Raw genomic sequence first — 17514 nt, 5'->3', positions numbered from 1 at the left:
TGGCAATTAATTTCACAGGTGAATTGCATATTGATGTAAAATGAAGCTCAGCGCAAGTTCTTTCAGGAAGACTGGGTATATATATATACATTCACTCCGCTACCTGCATAATATACACCTAACCCTAATTTATTTCAGTTACCAAACACACTTTTTCCGAAGATTGGTGTTAAAAATATCAAAACAATATATGTGTGGATAACAAAATACATCCATCATAAACTAAACTGGAAACAGCAGTATAATTTCTCTTGTTAACACTTGCAAGTTGACCGTTTTTTTAACCCTAGTGGTTAAAGTACGTTATTGATTTTTTGTTGTTGAATTATCTTATATTTGATGAAAACATACAAATATTAAGAGTACATACATAGGGGGAAAGTAGAAGGTCAATCATAGAAATAAAGATGAAAATATCAAGAAGATACTGTAGTGATCTCTACAATAACACAGTGGAGTGCAGGACACCCAAAGATATTAATAGGAGGATGTGCAAATCAGACAAACTAATTAGGCTTTATTTAAACATGAAAGAATACTTTAGGTTAAGGTCTTCTTTTAAATAAGATAAAAGATCTGACAAAGTCTGACAAAGTACTTAACGTTTAATATATTGCATAGTTTGTTTTGGGACTTGACAATCAACTTTCCTGCAATGTTAACTATGTTGAAGCACTTATTTTAACTGATATTATACATATGTATTATACTCTTATAAGATGTATGTAGATAGAATAAGAAATGTGCAGAATATGGTGGAGGTACACAAATATCGATAGATGGCTTGTAATGCACTGTTGAGGAACCTGTGACCCAAGTTTTTAATCTCTGACCTTTTTCATCTCCGACCTTGTCAGGTATTGAACATTCAATAAATGAGGAACAGAGAATTATTCAATATAAAACACAGAATATGTGTGATTATACTAAATGATTTACAAATAAACACCACTGCATATTTACAACTGTTACACATGCTGTTGTAACGAAAAAATTGCCCCGCGTGGGATCAATAAAGTATATCTTATATTAAGATGATCGATGGTTACTGCCATATTTGAAAAATGTGCCTCTGAACCTTGACAAGTGCATGTTTCAGGCTTATCAATTAACAACAGGAGGGGTCACAGACATAAGACCAGCTGTTAAATAAAGCTCTTCTGACCTTAGCTGTCATGTGGGTATACTGCTGCCCATTATGGACACAAGTCATTTTCACCCATTTATTAATTATATGTTTTAAATGTGATAACACCACTGTATTTCGTATCCCCTAAACCTCCAGGGGTGTACACAGTTTAATACTGGCAACTTCTAATTATGGGAAATACGAAAACGTATTTTAAAACTACAATTCCCGTAGAGACGTGCCAGAGAACATGTTGCGAAACACACAATAGTCAGCATGTGTAGTTCTGGGGACGGGGTGGGGTGTACCCGTCCGACTCCAGTTTTGGATAGTGTGCCGTGGTTCCATTCCATTTCAATGTGCTGTTTGACGCTCGGCGTAACCCTCGGCGCACTGCCACTCCAACATCCAATCACAGAGCTTGAGGACTAATCACGGGGTTTGAGCAAAGAAGAGAGAATACTTACTTCCGGGTGTAAAATTCTCTAAAGCAACTACTATGAGCTGCTCCGACCCTCGGTCCTGACGGACTCCAAAAGTCCGACATTATACAATCAAACAAATAAACACAACGATAATTGTGTGTTATTGTTGAGTAAATAACACTGTGTGGTTTAGAAAATAATACAAAATTAGAAGTACGAGTTGGGAATGAGAATGTGTTGGTATTTACCCTGCATTATGCACATGTTACTAATAAAGGATTATGTTATTGTATGAACTCCATTTACAATGTATTCACATTAATAGTTCATAATCAACGAATGACTAAATGCAGTGACAAGAAAACAACCATTGTATAGCACTTGTTTGAGTAATAAGAGGCAGTTTAATATAAAGGCAAGGCAATTTATTTTCATACACATCAGCAAGTCAAAGCGCTTTAAATAAACGGAAGTACAAAATATAAACACATTTTCACATTACTATGAACTCAGTCGGGCGAAACAAGTGCATAGTTTCATATTGTTCTCATATATAGTGTTTTATAATGTCTTTATTTTGTATGGCTTTAAGTGTGTTTTAAATGTGTTTTGTCATTATTATGGCGTGCGCCAGCGTGTGGACGTGACACGTCGCTTGTGAAAGAGCTCTCCAGTGCCTCTGTATTGCTTGGCAGAAACCTTTACAGGTCTTCTTCCTCAGACTCAGGGCTAGTGTAGTCATTGTCATCCGACTCCTCAATGTCCGGCTGTAAATGAAGATCATGGCATTCCATAGCGGCTACACCGCTGTACGCATGTACAGCCTGTTTGTGTTGGCTTTTGAGGAAGTGCCACCTCCGACTGAGGACACTCTTGAGCCCATGTGCAGCATCCTCTGTCAGGTCACCGAAATCTGTAGAGGAATAATCACACAGCAAAAGGGCTCAATGTAAACAAACCATGACAATTGCAAATCTCTTTGCATTGTACAATGCTGCATATGTAAAAACACTACAAAATAGGTAAATCCATCTTAAACTGAAGGATGTTACTATATATTGGGTGCCAAATGGGACATGTTGATTAATGTTTGATATAGTGATTAACAATTAGTCAATAGACAGAAAATAATCGATTATGATCTTGATAATGAATAGTTTCAGTAATTTACTATTTCACTTCGACTTGACACAGTGACAGATGTGTTCTACTTATGTAAGACATGCAATGTGTTGAAGAGTGGATGAAAATATTCAAATGTTAAGATCTCAGACATACTGCTGGTTTTGATGCCCTCCAAAGTCTGTCCTCTGAGTGCTTCCACTTCTTGCACTTCCTTCAGAAGGAACATGATGTGCTGCGACATCTCTCTCACCAGGATGCTCTGCTCCTCCTCCAAACGTTTGACCAGCATTACCTGGTCAAAGACAGACCTCTTCAACCTGAAGGTGTTGCCTTTAGGTTGAGGAAAGGAATGGAGTAGTGGACAAGGAATATTTATTCATATATTAGATTATTACAGAATGATTTTAATTTCTGAGACACAAATCTTTGTAGCGATAGCATTGGTTCTCTATAATGTAAACAAATAACAAATATTATATATTTGCAGGTATCACCATTGCTTTTTCTGCCCCACGATAAACTGTCATATTTTGGTATAGACTAAAAAAACAACAAGCCAAACTAGCAATTATCCTACCATGTTCATGCCTCTCCCATGGTAGGATGTAGCCCTCTGTCAGACTGCAAGCCAACTCCTCATCAATCTGTTCTTCCTGCACTCCGGTGTTGTATTGCACAACTTTTTCGCGAAGCTTCTTCTTCAGCTCTCTCATTCTCTTCCTCTTTCTTTGCCTTGCCTGGTTGCTGTCTGCAAAGTGAAACGGAAACAAAACTGTGTCATGGTGCCAGAATGTTTTTGTTGTTTTTTAAAGGTAATTTCAATAACTACATTTGACAACAAACCATGCTGACGATACAGATCTTGCTTCTTGCGCAAAAGACTGACGGTGATGTTCTCAATATCCACCCTCAATCCTTCAGTACACCCTGGGGCGTAGACTCTCTCTAAATAGTGCAACAAAACAATTGGAGAAGAGATACAATCAGTGACAGTCTCAGTTTCAACATATAGCCAACTTATATTGTGTACAGTAATTAACAGATGTATATATGGAAAACCTGTGGTATGTCTTACCTGTGACCGCCCATTGCCTGACATCATACACCCACTGCTGTATGGTCTCCTGATCAAGGTTGTGCTCCTTTTTGAAGTCGCTGAAGCTGGCAGCTTCCACCTTTGCCCTCTCTGTGATCTTTACAAAAAAAAGAAAATGTCAGAGCAAAAGCGCCATGCAACACCATAATGCAAAGAACACCAGTTTTCAGTACAAGACCTTCAGAAGAACAGTTGAAACATTACATGACACCATCTGACTTGCAAGAGGAAGTGTGGATAAGGGAGAACATAATGTATATAGCTGTGAGGTTGCATTGCAGACACCCTTCATAAATATGTAATGTCAGATGAGAAGACAATTGTAATTTGCCCTTACTTTGACATATCTGTGGGCTAAAACTTGATGAAGGTTGTCCCTCTTCCTTCTGTTCCAACCCATGGCCTGTTGAGTGAGCATGTTCACTCTTCCTAAAAAAGACAAAAATATATCCACAAATAAAAAAGTAAGTGTTCACATCAAAAAGGCAATACTGAGTGAGAAACATGATAGACATGACTAAACCCAATCGTTAAAAGGTTGTTGAACTGGTAATTACAGTAAAGTAATACACCAATAATGTTTTTAAGGAGGGAACTCTCTGTAAAATACTTATCAGGGTTGCCTTATCACAGTGTGTAGTATTAGTGTAGTGTTAATACCAACCTGCTTTTGTCATGTATTTTGTGACCAGAGCTGCCCTGGAGAGAAAGCTGTTCACCTATAATGAATGTTACAATTAATGTTCGGTCACCATTACATAACAATATTACCTACACATCATAGATCTTGAACTGGGTGGTTTAAGAGAAAACTTGTGTACTGACTTCCTACAATATGCATCCATTTAGTGTTGCTGAACATAAGAACTGCCTATCTTTCATTTGAACTCAGACATAAAGGATATGCTTTAAACTAATCAACAGGCTTGTCACTGAGATGACACATACATATTTGTACTGCTTTCTATTAAGACCTTGTATCCATACAGTTACAATAATGCCATTAATAACATACCTGCTCTACTTCCTCTCCCACTGTGTTTCCTGCTCCGTCCTGACTTCTGCCACCCCATCTCACCTGCAACACAGCGCAAGTAGTGTTATGTAGCATATATATATATATATATGTTCTTTATACGTTTTTGATATCCAATAATGCATGCCATGCACAACATTTAAAAATCCTTTGTATTAAAGATGTTATGTACCTCGCATTTTGCTGTATGGGCTTTAGCATGCATCACGCTAAGAAATGGCCTCATTTCTGTCAACGGCAGAAGCTCTGGTAATCCCTCTGCTATTTTGTTAAGGTATGGCCAGTACCTAAGAAGCAGGAGCAGCATTTTGTGACTGAGTGTTACAAAGATACACTTTTAATTGACATGACAACAATATCAATATCATCTAAAATGACTGCTGAGGCATAGGCCATTTTAAACATTGTTGTGGATGTGCAATATGACAGTGAGGATTACCTGCATGTTACATCCATACAGAAGAAGTCAACATTTGCCTTCTTGGACATCTCTTTTTGGAGAAACATTGGGTAAGCGTATATTTCTCCACGGAAGTGGTTCAGTCCTCGTAAGAGAAACCCATGTCTGATTAATCAGAAGAAAATCTAGTTGTTAATAATAAACTGACACAGCAAGGCCTGGCTTAAGCACTCATCTCTGTCATCTAGGTGGCTATAACAAAAAATAACACTTGGATGCTACAAATGATGGATAAATTCCGCTCCACAATCAAAAGTGTTTAATGCTTCCAATTCTTACAAAGACTTAGACTTGGATTGCTATTAAAACTGAAATAATGAGACCAGACTCAAGAACCAAACACATATACACACACAGACACACTTACAAATACATACCTGCAAACTGCCACTTGAATGCCCTCCTCGTCTATCTGGGCACCAGACTTTTTTGACATCTCTCTGCCAGCGGTGAATTTGGCAGTACCACAGACGGCACTGTCATTTCCCTATAAAGTCAGTTTATTACACACAAGTTTTGACATATATAAAAAAGAACACCACAGGTGTAACTGCAACTATCATAAGAAAAAAAACGTACACTTTTCATGTTGCTTCTGACAAGGTCAACAAATGTTGCGACTTCCTCGTCCTTGGCCAGGAACAAGCCCTCATAGATTGGCGGCTCCTCAGTCCTGTCCATGATAAGTTAACATACAAGTCAATAATAAAAATCACAAAGCACTACATTACTATGATTTGTTTTAATGTCTGTTATGGCTACTCAAAGACAACCCCAAGGGCTACTATTTGTATTAGCGGTGTGTTCTTTATCATTTTCATTAATACCTATACCTACCCTTTTGACTTGGAAAACCGGTAATGCTTGCGGTTTCCATCACAGCAGACAGCCAACATGTCTGGAGAACATGCTGGACAGACAAAGTGATGGACCTGGCACATATCCTCTTGTTTGTACTGACAGAAGCAAAACTCGAAGAAGCTTCGCTGAAATGTATCAGCACAGATACTACCTGTCTGTATATTGATTTAAAAAAAGTGGATTAGTAATTGTTTTGAAAGCAATGACAACAATTAATGATATGGTATACAGTAATATTATATTGTTTTTGGTATGTTTCCGTGTGATTCAGGCAGATTTACCCGTCCAGCTTGAACAGATCTGTGCTCCAACATTTTCAGAAATGCCTGCCTGGACATGGCTGGTGCTGTCACCTTCATGTGCTCGAATGAGGTGAACACATCATATTTGTAAAGCGTCTGGCAGCTGGTGCTAGCTGGCCAGTACCGATACAAAAGCAGGTCTTTAACCTCAGGAGTCCATTCTGCAGAGCAGGATGGACAGGATTTCCGAGGCAAGCAGACATTGTATCGTCCTGTGAACAAATGGACAAAGTAAAGGTATTTCGGTAATCAAACTGTGAGTTTGCCTTAACATATTGTATTTTATACATAGATGTGCATATATGATATATTAGCTATTTCACATGGCATTTGGGTGTTGTCTGAAAATGACCAGGTGATAAAAATCTTTGCGTTGCACAAAGTGGTAAAACTCTGCCGTACAATACTACTTGTACAAAAAGAAGGGCTTTCAGAACAACATACCGTTGATGGTGACCACAGAAATATGCTTCCAAGGAGTAACTGTGACGTCATCAGAGCATTCACAGATTGACCTTGGAGTAGGAACAGGCAGTTGACATACTGCAATATAGAAAATAAGTTAGGAAGGGTGTATTTACAGTTTTTCCTTAATTCTCCAGATTATCAAGATATTCAATAACATTTGGCATAATTTCTACATATCTTGCAGCCCTAGTCAAAACCAATCATACTTTTTTCAATCAGCTATGTACACTTCCCATTCGCACTTAATTTTGGGAACTACACTATAATGGGACATTGTAATGTAATGTTAATCTTTACATACTTTGTTCACAAAACTGAGGCTGGCCATTTTCATCCACCACCACAGCAGTTGTAGGGGGAATGGGCTCCAGAAATCCATTGAACACAGCCTCTCTGTCATGGAAGATATTCCTCTTGTGGGCTTCCATGTCACAGGTTGCACAGAGGAACTACATGTCCAGTGGAACACAGTCCAGGCACCTAATAGCCGCTTCTTCTGCACAGCATCTGTGGCACTTCTGAATGGCTATTCTCTCAGCTGAGAGTTTTGCATTAAAAAGCATTGGCCTAGCCGTTTTCATTCTCACATCTGTGAGAAGCTGCCTTTGTGCCCAGGCAGAAACCGTTCCGTCTGTTGCCTCCGGAACCTGGACTGCAGTTAGGGTGTCCCTTAACTCTTGGAGATGTGTTTCTAAAAAATAAAACAGCTGTTAAGCCACCCTAAAATTGGTATGATGGATATTAAGGTAGTATACTGAACCACTTTTGAGTTGGAAAAATATATGCGGACTAATAATAGCAACATGCTATGAATCATTATATGCATCCAAAGCAATATTAGCAAGTGATACTTATACCAAATATGCATTCACTTGTCATGAAACAGTCAATACTCAATACTTTATTATGATTAACTAGATGAGTATAAAAATGGAAAAATTGGGAAAAACTGTAGTGCCAGTCAACTGCTGTTATAACCAATATACTCACCAAGACTACCAAACTCTTGATGTTCTAGCTGAAGGCCTTCCTCATGCACAGGATCGTCTCTTCTGGCTTGTGAAGCTGCAGAGACAGTCATTTTTGCTTAACCCTTCAATCAATCTAAAATTACACCAATTAATTGTAATATGAAAATGCTCTGTAAGGACTGCAGGTAATGAAACTAAGAACATATTACCACAGCATCACAATGACAATTTACATTTGCCATACTTTTATCCAAATCGAGGTACACATTTTCAAAAATACAACACAAGCAAGGATTATCAGTCACAGGCTCTTAAAATATCTTGATTTAATTTGAAAATGTTTTAAACATTGCAACAGATTTGTCAAGAGGTATTTTTAAATTACATAATTTCATACTGTGTACACCAAAATAACTTTGTTATGAATTAACTTTATTCTTAGACTTAGAAATCATGATATAGTAAAGAACAAACCTGATGCGGAACGTTGTGTTTCCCGTTGTCTCTCACGTCTGCGTGTGACCACTGGATTAGAAAGAGGTCTCTTCCTGCTTTTTCTTTTCTTTTCCGGAGGGATGGCAGGGGTTTCAGTGGCCATGGCAGCCTATATTTTTTCAGAGGTTGAGATCATCAACAAAGTTGTAATACAACATAAGACAGCAGCACTTATATTTTAGCAATTATTTAACGGTTGCATATAAAGGTCTAACTGACCCTTTATATTACATCAATAAAACGCAATAGCAATGATTATATTACAGACTTGGGTATTTGCTTATCATGAAAAGCCTCACCCTGGCCTCGTGGAGATGAGCCGCGCTAATCAATGCTGCCATGTGCATCGTGGCCTCATTGGGATCCTCAAAGACCCTCACTTCAGGGTTGAGGGACATGGCATACAAATAATACAAACAATACAGACACAATATACAAACAATACACAAAATGAAGAGAGTGAGAGAAAGACAGGAGAGTGAGAGTGATTGAAAGAGAAAGTGAGAGTGATAGAAAGAGAGACAGTGAGAGAGAGAGTGGCTCTTAAAAGTGCCGTTGGTTTTATATGTGTGTGTGTGTGGATATGTGTGTGTTGGTGATAGTAAGCGTTGTAATGAAGCTGTAAAACAGGAAAAATAAAAACATGATTAGGATTATTTAGAATAACAGTAACATCTGTGCATTACTCTATGCAATAATAATTCATCTGTGCAATACTCTATGTAATAATAATTCATCTGAGCAATACTCTATGTAATAATAATTCATCTGTGCATTACTCTATATGCAATAATAATGAATCTGAGCAATACTCTATGTAATAATAATTCATCTGTGCAATACTCTATGTAATAATAATTCATCTGTGCATTACTCTATGTAATAATAATTCATCTGTGCAATACTCTATGTAATAATAATTCATCTGTGCATTACTCTATGTAATAATAATTCATCTGTGCAATACTCTATGTAATAATAATTCATCTGTGCAATACTCTATGTAATAATAATTCATCTGTGCATTACTCTATATGCAATAATAATGAATCTGAGCAATACTCTGGCATACATTATGCATTTATACTGTGCATATTGTTATATTATGCACATATTTTTGACATACTTGTTTTTCTTATATCTTCTACTATATATTTTGATTCTACAATGTAACAATCCCAATTTCCCCCGGAGATCAATGAAGTATTTCTGATTCAGAGTGGGACATTGGGTGGTCCCCACTGGCCAGTCAAATCCTCTGGAAAAACTCCAGTTCCACATATTTGTTCCACTCCATCACCGATGCCCTTTAGCCACCATTACAACTCTGTGTTGAAGACTGTCTTTACAACACATGTGCAAATACATGCATTTAAACATATTTTTCTAGCAGGCACCTCCACTATCCAACTATGCCGGGGACAGCTAATGTCATGTAGCTGTATAAACTATAAATGCTATCCAGCTAAAAACTTTGACCGGAAGGCCAAACGCGCAACGCGTAGCCTATTGTAAAAGCTACACACACTACGAAACTCTACAAAACTCAACCTAATATCCAGGAATTAAACGCTATAGAGACTGTGCTACAGTGGAATAAATAAAAGCAATATTATTTCGTGTTTTAAAGAAATAAACTCCCCTTGATTTTAGATACTTACTGTAGTCCGTTGTCAGATGAAATTAATGAAAGTGAGGTGACTGTGGGTAACGTAACGTGGCTACGTCACGTTGCCGTCAAGCGCGACGTAACGTTGCCGTGGTAACGACGGAATCTTCTTCTGGTTTATTGTTGTTATAATAAAAATGATTATTATTACTATTAAACAAAAAGCATTTAAAATACAGTCAGTAGCCATCGTCATTCCGATGTGGGGGGAGTGGTTTTCACCATCATTATCATCATTATATATTTTTTAAATGACTAATATTACCCCTTTATTGATCAAATAGGAATATAATTGTCTTTTAAATAACGTAAACTAAAGGGAACAATCTATTTGACACAGCTGAAGCTCTGGCCTTCCTTAAAAACTAACTCATTTAATAAAAATCACAGTTGTATTACACACAATGCACGTTTTTTGAGAACACAAATTTGGTAAATAATGCACCATAATACATTCTGACGAAAAATAAAAATTATTATGAATACAAATAAAATAAAAGAAGCCTCCCGTGAGTTACTACAAGCTATAAAGTAGATTTTAAAAACGTTTTATAGACTAAAAAGCCCACTGCTGGACGTTGTAGAAATGCGTGTGTGCACCACGACAAAGGAGCCTCATTCACTTTACATTGGCGTTGTTTGCGTGGTGCAGACACGTAAATGTAACAAAGTTCGTGACTCCACCACGCAATGCAGTGTTAAGCAGTCGTGGTGGAGTCACGCATTCTGGTGAGATCAGGTTGGAGTTGACCGCAGTGCAGAATCGCTGTATAGTTGAAATCTCCTAACAATGTTGTCCATTTTAGACATAGGCCTATTATATTTACAGCCCTTTATAACATTCATTTTCTGGGCTCAAAGTGTGTCTTGGCCGTTTTCATTGTGATCGCTAAATTCCCCTTGTTTATAATAATCACAGTTCCTTCAACAGGATACTGTAGTGATTCAAAGTGTGATTTTAGCATAGCCTACGAGTGCTTTTGTTTTGAAATCACTTCCGTGAGTTTCGTCTGCGCTCTTATTTTGTAAGGTAACTGTAGCAGAATATGAAAAAACGAATATGAAAAAACGGGGGGGTTTTTTGTTTCTGTTTTCTAGTGATTTTATTTTTTGTTTTGAGAAGTAGAAAATGAAAATCATCCCGTTTTTTAAGTTTAGTAAATCCCTTTTTGACCGTGATAAAGAAAAACGCCTTGTATTTCAATTTTGGTTTTTCAATTTGAAAACGAAAATCAAATATCCAGTCGTTTTTTGTTTTTGAATTTCCATTTGTGAAAAGAAAATCCAATGACCAAAACATACACTGACCCGGTACGCATTGTTAGGGGCATTGATTGTTTTTCTATATGTCGTTATACAACATAACCAACAATGGCGACAACACTTCCAGAAAGCATTTATAAAATTCAATACTAAAGCCATCGCACCCAGGGGTCTTACCCGATGTAAGAGATTTTATGGCAGACGCTATTTCGTTTGGCGTGACAGAAGATTCCAACTCGTGTTTCTGAGTAGGATTTAGTACAGGAAGTGTAACATTCTTAAAAAAAAGTATCCAGGCTATGGACTTGTGCTGTGCACTCAGTTTGATATAAATTGGAGTAAAATGTTTGGAATTCGCGGTTTATTAGCTTGGGATCATTTATAATATTACCTCCAGAGTCTCTTATAGCTGGAATTGATGACTTTCTCAGTCTGAAGTGGAATGACTCTTTGATTATGGACAGTTCCCATTAAACAATAATCAAAATATAGATGGACAATAGATCTAATTTGAGATTTTAAACAACATACATTTTAAATTGTGCTTCAGAAAGTCATGTTATTTTTGGAGTGTTGTGAGATGGTGTCAACATCAATTGAAATTAGTCACCCAGTGGAAATGGACATTTTAATAATGTATTTAACGGTCAGATATGTCTTCATAACTGTATCCTCAAGTTTTACATTCACTCAGTTATAATGTGGTAGTTTTACGTAGTTTGTTTAAAATCATTATTGATCACATTATAGGCTACACATTTCTTAATTTAAGCTCCAGTATATATGAATATGTTTGGTATGTTTTTTAGGTATATTTGTTATTTACCGAGTAAGCGCTCATTTTTAATCACACACGTCTCCCCGTCCCGAAAATAATAAAACAAATGAAAAGAGGAAACAATTTGATATGTCTACCATTTATTTTACGAGTGTAATATTGTTAAGATCCATATGTCACGGATAGGATCATACTCTGTGCTAAATAAGAGACATGTAATCATTTACAAAACATCACCATGTTTTTATTTAACAAAATAATGTACAAAAAATCTGAATCTTATATTATGGTATATTTAACAAACTATGCCTATCTGCGGCCTATCTATGCCTATCTGCGGCGGAAACCAGGGCGAGGTGTTTCTGGATCCGTTTTTCGTGGGCTATGTAAAAGGTTCATAAAATAAAAACACAACACTGTCATTGCAAGTGACACTCAGATGACTTTTATGTTTTTATGTTCAGTGAAGTGTTTTATTATTTTCGGGACGGGGAGATGTGGGGAAACCAAACTAAGTCTTAGTTTGGCCACTCATTTTTAATCACACACGTCTCCCCATCCCATTCAAATTCAAATTATTGACGGGAAGAGCGGTGTAGCCTACATGTAAATGGGTGGCATAGCCTATATGCATTTGAAAAGAAATAGTACCCCCCTCTGAGTGACTATTGGCGCGTTTCCACTACACAGCCTCGCTCTGCCCTGCTCGGTATGGCTGGGCCTCGTTAGGACTGGCTCACTTTATGGCGCATTTCCATTACAGTTTAGGAACTGGGGTAGTATCTATAGTAACGCAGTGTAGGCGGAGCCGTGACGTGACCTTCAGAGAACCCCAGAAAAACAACACAGCCGTTAGCTGTTAGCTGTTAGCACTCAGAGCTCACAGCTCCTCATATATGTTCAGAAACTAGACAAAAGTTAAACAAGTACAAACCACAGACTGCCTGTGTCATGGTGAATACAGTCGCTGCTTTATTTATGTCTGTATAGGCCGTTGTTGTGAGTGTGGACGGTCGGAGCATATACTGCGTTAGCTTAGCCAATCTCCATCTAGAAAACACGCATTTTAAAAGGTTTTTCGCCTGCCGTCTGTCTGCAGACTTGTCAAAGCATTAATTCATGGTTTTTACTAACCGGTATCAGTATGTTGTTACTTCGGCATCATTTTGAAACGTGTATTACAATTAAATCACGGTCAAATATGTTCATCTTGTTGTAGTTGTAGCCCCCTTGCCAGCGATGCTCTCTCTAGTTTAGCATACTCAGCCCGACTCAGCCTCGTTGTCTCTGGCCCTAGACCCGCGATTTTATGAGGCCAGAAAAACTGTGAATTAGGACCCGCCGGCCGGTACTAGGCCAAGTGGAAACGCAACCAAAGACGGGCCGCTGACGTCACAGCCCTCTTAAACCGTGCTCCGCGCTGTAGTGGAAACGCGCCATATCTGTTGACTTCACATCTTGTCACAAACCAGGGGACTTTACTTCCTGATTTTTGGAAGACAAGACTGACCCAAGATACCTGTAGTCGACTAATTACAGGCCTCAATAAAGTTCTGCCATTGGTTGTGCAAAATAAAGGTGGACATAGTGGAAAGTGAAATTGACATTGTCATCAGGTTCCATAAGGCTACTTCAATAAAAATACAAAATAATGTATCTGTGTACGTGTTTTACTGTACTGTGATCTGCATGCACTTATCAAACATTTAATTAAAGAATGGTGATATACACAGTGATAGATGTTAAGGACTAACGTTTATAATAAATAGCCTAGTATATATCCATATTCATAATAATATAAAAACAACAATTTTTAATGTAAAAGGTTCATAAAATAAAAACACAACACTGTCATTGCAAGTGACACTCAGTTAGTTGACTTTTATGTTCAACTGCTAAATTCGTTACTGATAAAAAAGGGCTTCTACCTAATTACCTTAAATAAACTCACAAATTAATGAAACCAGTTCAATACGCATTATTCTTATCATTCTTTATGAGCGCAGAAATAGTTTTAAAATCAGACCTGTTTTTTAAATGAAATCTGACGGCAAGCAGGCAGCTCTGATCACCTAATGATAAATGCGCCACACCTAATCGCCGGCCATTCAGCCACAGCTCCCTCTATGCAAATCAAACTGTAGACGGTGTGAAAGCACCTATTGTTTTAAATAATGGTCGGAATGTGACCTGTGAGCCTTCTGAATTACCGTGGGATAGCACATTCTAAACTAAAATGTTCAATCAATAAAGTAACATCTTATCTTATCTTAATAATATCTTCATATTAATAATAATAATAAATCATACAGTATGTGTCCGAAAGGGAGCAGGAGGAAGCAAACACAAAAATATACAAAAAATATATTGCATATTAAAGCAAACGATTGTAAAGGTAAAAGTATCAGCATAACAAATAAAGAAGTGTAATGTAAACATTTACATTATTATTATGATTATTTAATATATAAAGACTATATATTATGGAATTACAAGATTAGATATACTTTATTTGATCTAAAATATTGATGTGTTCAAATGCTCTTCAAAACACAACTGAAAGTCCATGAAAAGTTGTCTTTCTGTATTTGTGAATGAAGCGCCATCTCCTGGTTAAATCCTGAAATTGAAAATCTGGACAACCCCCTTCCCCCCTCACTCCCATTGCTCCCCAGGCGCTGTGCAATAGCTGCCCACTGCTCCTAGTACTAGGATGGGTTAAATCCAGAGAACAAATGTCACTGTGTGTGCTGTGTGCTCTGCATGTGTGACCATTAAAGAGGGTTTCATCCCTCCGATTCTATCTATCTGTGTTTATATTAGGGCGTTAATAATGCGTTAACGCAAAAAAAATTAACGCCACTAATTATTTTAACGCGATTAATGCATGTGCATTTTTTGTCCTCGGCCACCCCGTAGTTTCAGAGTTTAAAATACCATCTATACAATCCAAGCACACTGCTGATGCCGACAGCCCCGCTCCTGCCGCCGGCTTGCAGCAGACCACACTTGAAAGTGTGCGGGGGAGACGCCTGGACACGTCTACGAGCAGCAAACTTTCAACAAAGATCGCTAAATGGGTGGCGACAGCTTGCAGGCCAATTAACATTGTGGGGCTGCGTGACATATCATTTGGGTCGCATCCAACGACTGCACTTATAAATTGCCTTCCAGAGCCACCACTGTGTCGAAAATACACAACTTGTATGAAGTCCAAAAAGCTAAAGTAGAGGAGGATTTAAGAAAGACTTCCAGAGTTGCGCTCACCGGAGACTATTGGACTTCACTCAGTAATGACAGTTACCTCGGGGTCACAGCGCATTATTTTGACCGCAGTGGGAACTTCAGTCTCATGCTTTGACAGTTATGAAAACAGAGGAGAGGCATTTCGCCGACAACTGCGTCGACACACACACACACACACACACACACACACACACACACACACACACACACACACACACACACACACACACACACACACACACACACACACACACACACACACACACACACACACACACACACACACACACACACACTTTGTATTGTATTATTGTATTGTATGAGAGAGGTTCCAGGTTGAATTGAGGCGAATATTTGTAATGTTCAGAGGTTGTTGTGTTTAATATTCATGAGAATATTTGTCATTGTTCAAATGATAAACAAACATTTGCATAAAGCATATTTGTCCACTCATATGTTGAGAAGAGTATGCAAAACTTGAAAAATATCCCTCTAAGGTAAAATTTGCGATTAATTTGCGATTAATCGCGATTAACTATGGACAATCATGCGATGAATCGCGATTAAATATTTTAATCGACTGACAGCCCTAGTTTATATTTATCTATATTTTATCTTGCACTTTTTTGTGTCTTAGGTTCAGAATTAGATTTTTTCTGTGTACTTTCTTTTCATAGATATTTAATGACTTGGTTCTGTCTGATTCCCCAAAATGATCATCACCAAACAGCTGCTTCTCTATATTTGTTGCACACATAATACAAATTAAACACTTGATAAACACAGTTTTGCTGATATTTGTTTTACTGCTGTTGATGACTGATTTATTCTGTCTTAGAAATGAAAGTTCTCATAAAAGAAGACATTAAGCTGCAGAGAGACTACTTTCTGATTAGAGGCAAATACAAAATGTAATTAAAATAGTAATTGTTAAACACATTGTTTATTTCCTTTACTGAGTTTTTAACCATTATTTACAACATGAAGTACAACATCAGTGGAATAATATGATATCTCTAGGTCATTAAACAGTCTTAAATTCAGTTGAATTATATTGATAACAAAAATAGGGCATAGAAAATGTTTAATTGTATATTTCAGCAGAACAGGGGGTCATGGTGCTGCTCGGACATCATCTGGGATGATTTAGGGCAGGGGTTTTCAAAGTGTGGGAAGGTGAGCCTCCCCTCAGAGAACATAAGAACAGCCGGGCCCCCCCTCCCAATTATTATTGCTATTATCATTATTATTATTGTTATTGTTGCTATAATGCAGGGGTATTCAATTGCATTTCAAAGAGGTCCAGTAAGAGAAAATGTGTTAAGGCTGTACAAAGGCGTGGAATCAAATGCACGATGCAGAGACAAACAAAGTATCAAAATAAAGTGTTTTAATGTAATCAGGTAACAACACACTGAATACATAAAGCAACAAAACAAACACTCAATAAACTGTCTAACCTATACTATCAAAAAACTACAAAAACGACTTACTTAATCTAACTCTCTATGGACGATAACTCTATGGACAATGACAAATGATCTTAACGCTGGAATGCTTGGAACACACAAGACAATCTGGCAACGAGACAGGGGAAGACGAGAACTATATATACTAGACAGACAACACCAGAGGCCTGTACTACGAAGCCGGTTCAACATAACCTGGATATGTTTGAGTTAGCCGGTTGGCCTAATCCAAAACATACGCGCTCTCGCTAAACGGTCCTACGACGCTGGTTATCAAGTGGACCGCTCAAGCCAGCCGTGCCCTATCTAGTTAGGTGCGCGTTCACATGAAAGGGGTGGTATTTGGAGCATTCGACCAATCACAAACATGGACAAGCGTACTGACAGCGCAGTGTCATACTTCCTGAATGAAAAGTCAACTATAATATTAGACATATGAAGAAGTTAAACTTTAAACATCCATGACTTAAACACTTTATCCAGGATCAAAGCCACATAGCTGCACCTGCAAGGTGAATACAGCTGGTAACAGAAAAAGTGTTTGAATGCGTACATTAACAGGTTTATGATATCACTGCCCCGTCTAAGACACGAGTGGATCTGACTTTAATTACATTTGACTCGAGTGTTTCGTCAACTTAATGTGTTGCTTAAAATAATACTTCTGCATACAGTATGTGACACTGTGAGTGTTGCACGGCCAGATACGGCTCAAGAAGCT

General features: G+C 37.8%; 1 protein-coding gene and 1 long non-coding RNA gene across 2 annotated transcripts; both read right to left on the bottom strand.

Annotated features, from left to right (window-relative positions):
- Window positions 1-1976: 1976 nt before the first annotated feature.
- Window positions 1977-7335, bottom strand: LOC117474922. Its single transcript, XM_034120957.1, has 16 exons — window positions 7204-7335; window positions 6879-6977; window positions 6414-6646; window positions 6109-6287; window positions 5851-5944; window positions 5649-5758; window positions 5251-5376; window positions 4984-5098; window positions 4791-4853; window positions 4440-4494; window positions 4113-4204; window positions 3755-3872; window positions 3523-3624; window positions 3257-3427; window positions 2833-3009; window positions 1977-2467 (listed from the first exon to the last, which is right to left on the bottom strand). Exons 1-16 carry the CDS (start codon window positions 7328-7330, stop codon window positions 2256-2258), a joined length of 2073 nt encoding a protein of 690 aa, XP_033976848.1. The 5' UTR covers window positions 7331-7335; the 3' UTR covers window positions 1977-2255.
- A 104-nt stretch (window positions 7336-7439) lies between these two features.
- On the bottom strand, window positions 7440-8469 carry LOC117474880. Its single transcript, XR_004555128.1, has 3 exons — window positions 8348-8469; window positions 7893-7967; window positions 7440-7593 (listed from the first exon to the last, which is right to left on the bottom strand). It is a non-coding gene; the product is annotated as an uncharacterized LOC117474880 (long non-coding RNA).
- Window positions 8470-17514: the final 9045 nt, after the last annotated feature.

The sequence above is a fragment of the Trematomus bernacchii genome, unplaced genomic scaffold, assembly GCF_902827165.1.
Source record: "Trematomus bernacchii unplaced genomic scaffold, fTreBer1.1, whole genome shotgun sequence".
Taxonomy (NCBI): domain Eukaryota; kingdom Metazoa; phylum Chordata; class Actinopteri; order Perciformes; family Nototheniidae; genus Trematomus; species Trematomus bernacchii.
The sequence above is the reverse complement of the archived record's forward strand: the minus strand, read 5'-3'. Positions and strand labels throughout refer to the sequence as shown.

What these genes read in the sequence shown, in the direction of transcription:
- LOC117474922 (XM_034120957.1), bottom strand. Translation starts at nt 7,330, where the DNA reads ATGGAAGCCCACAAGAGGAATATCTTCCATGACAGAGAGGCTGTGTTC. An exon ending in TTCTGTGGTCACCATCAACG is followed by an intron (nt 6,647 to 6,878) that starts GTATGTTGTTCT and finishes ATTTGTTCACAG; the next exon opens with GACGATACAATGTCTGCTTG. An exon ending in ATTCAAGTGGCAGTTTGCAG is followed by an intron (nt 5,377 to 5,648) that starts GTATGTATTTGT and finishes CTGATTAATCAG; the next exon opens with ACATGGGTTTCTCTTACGAG.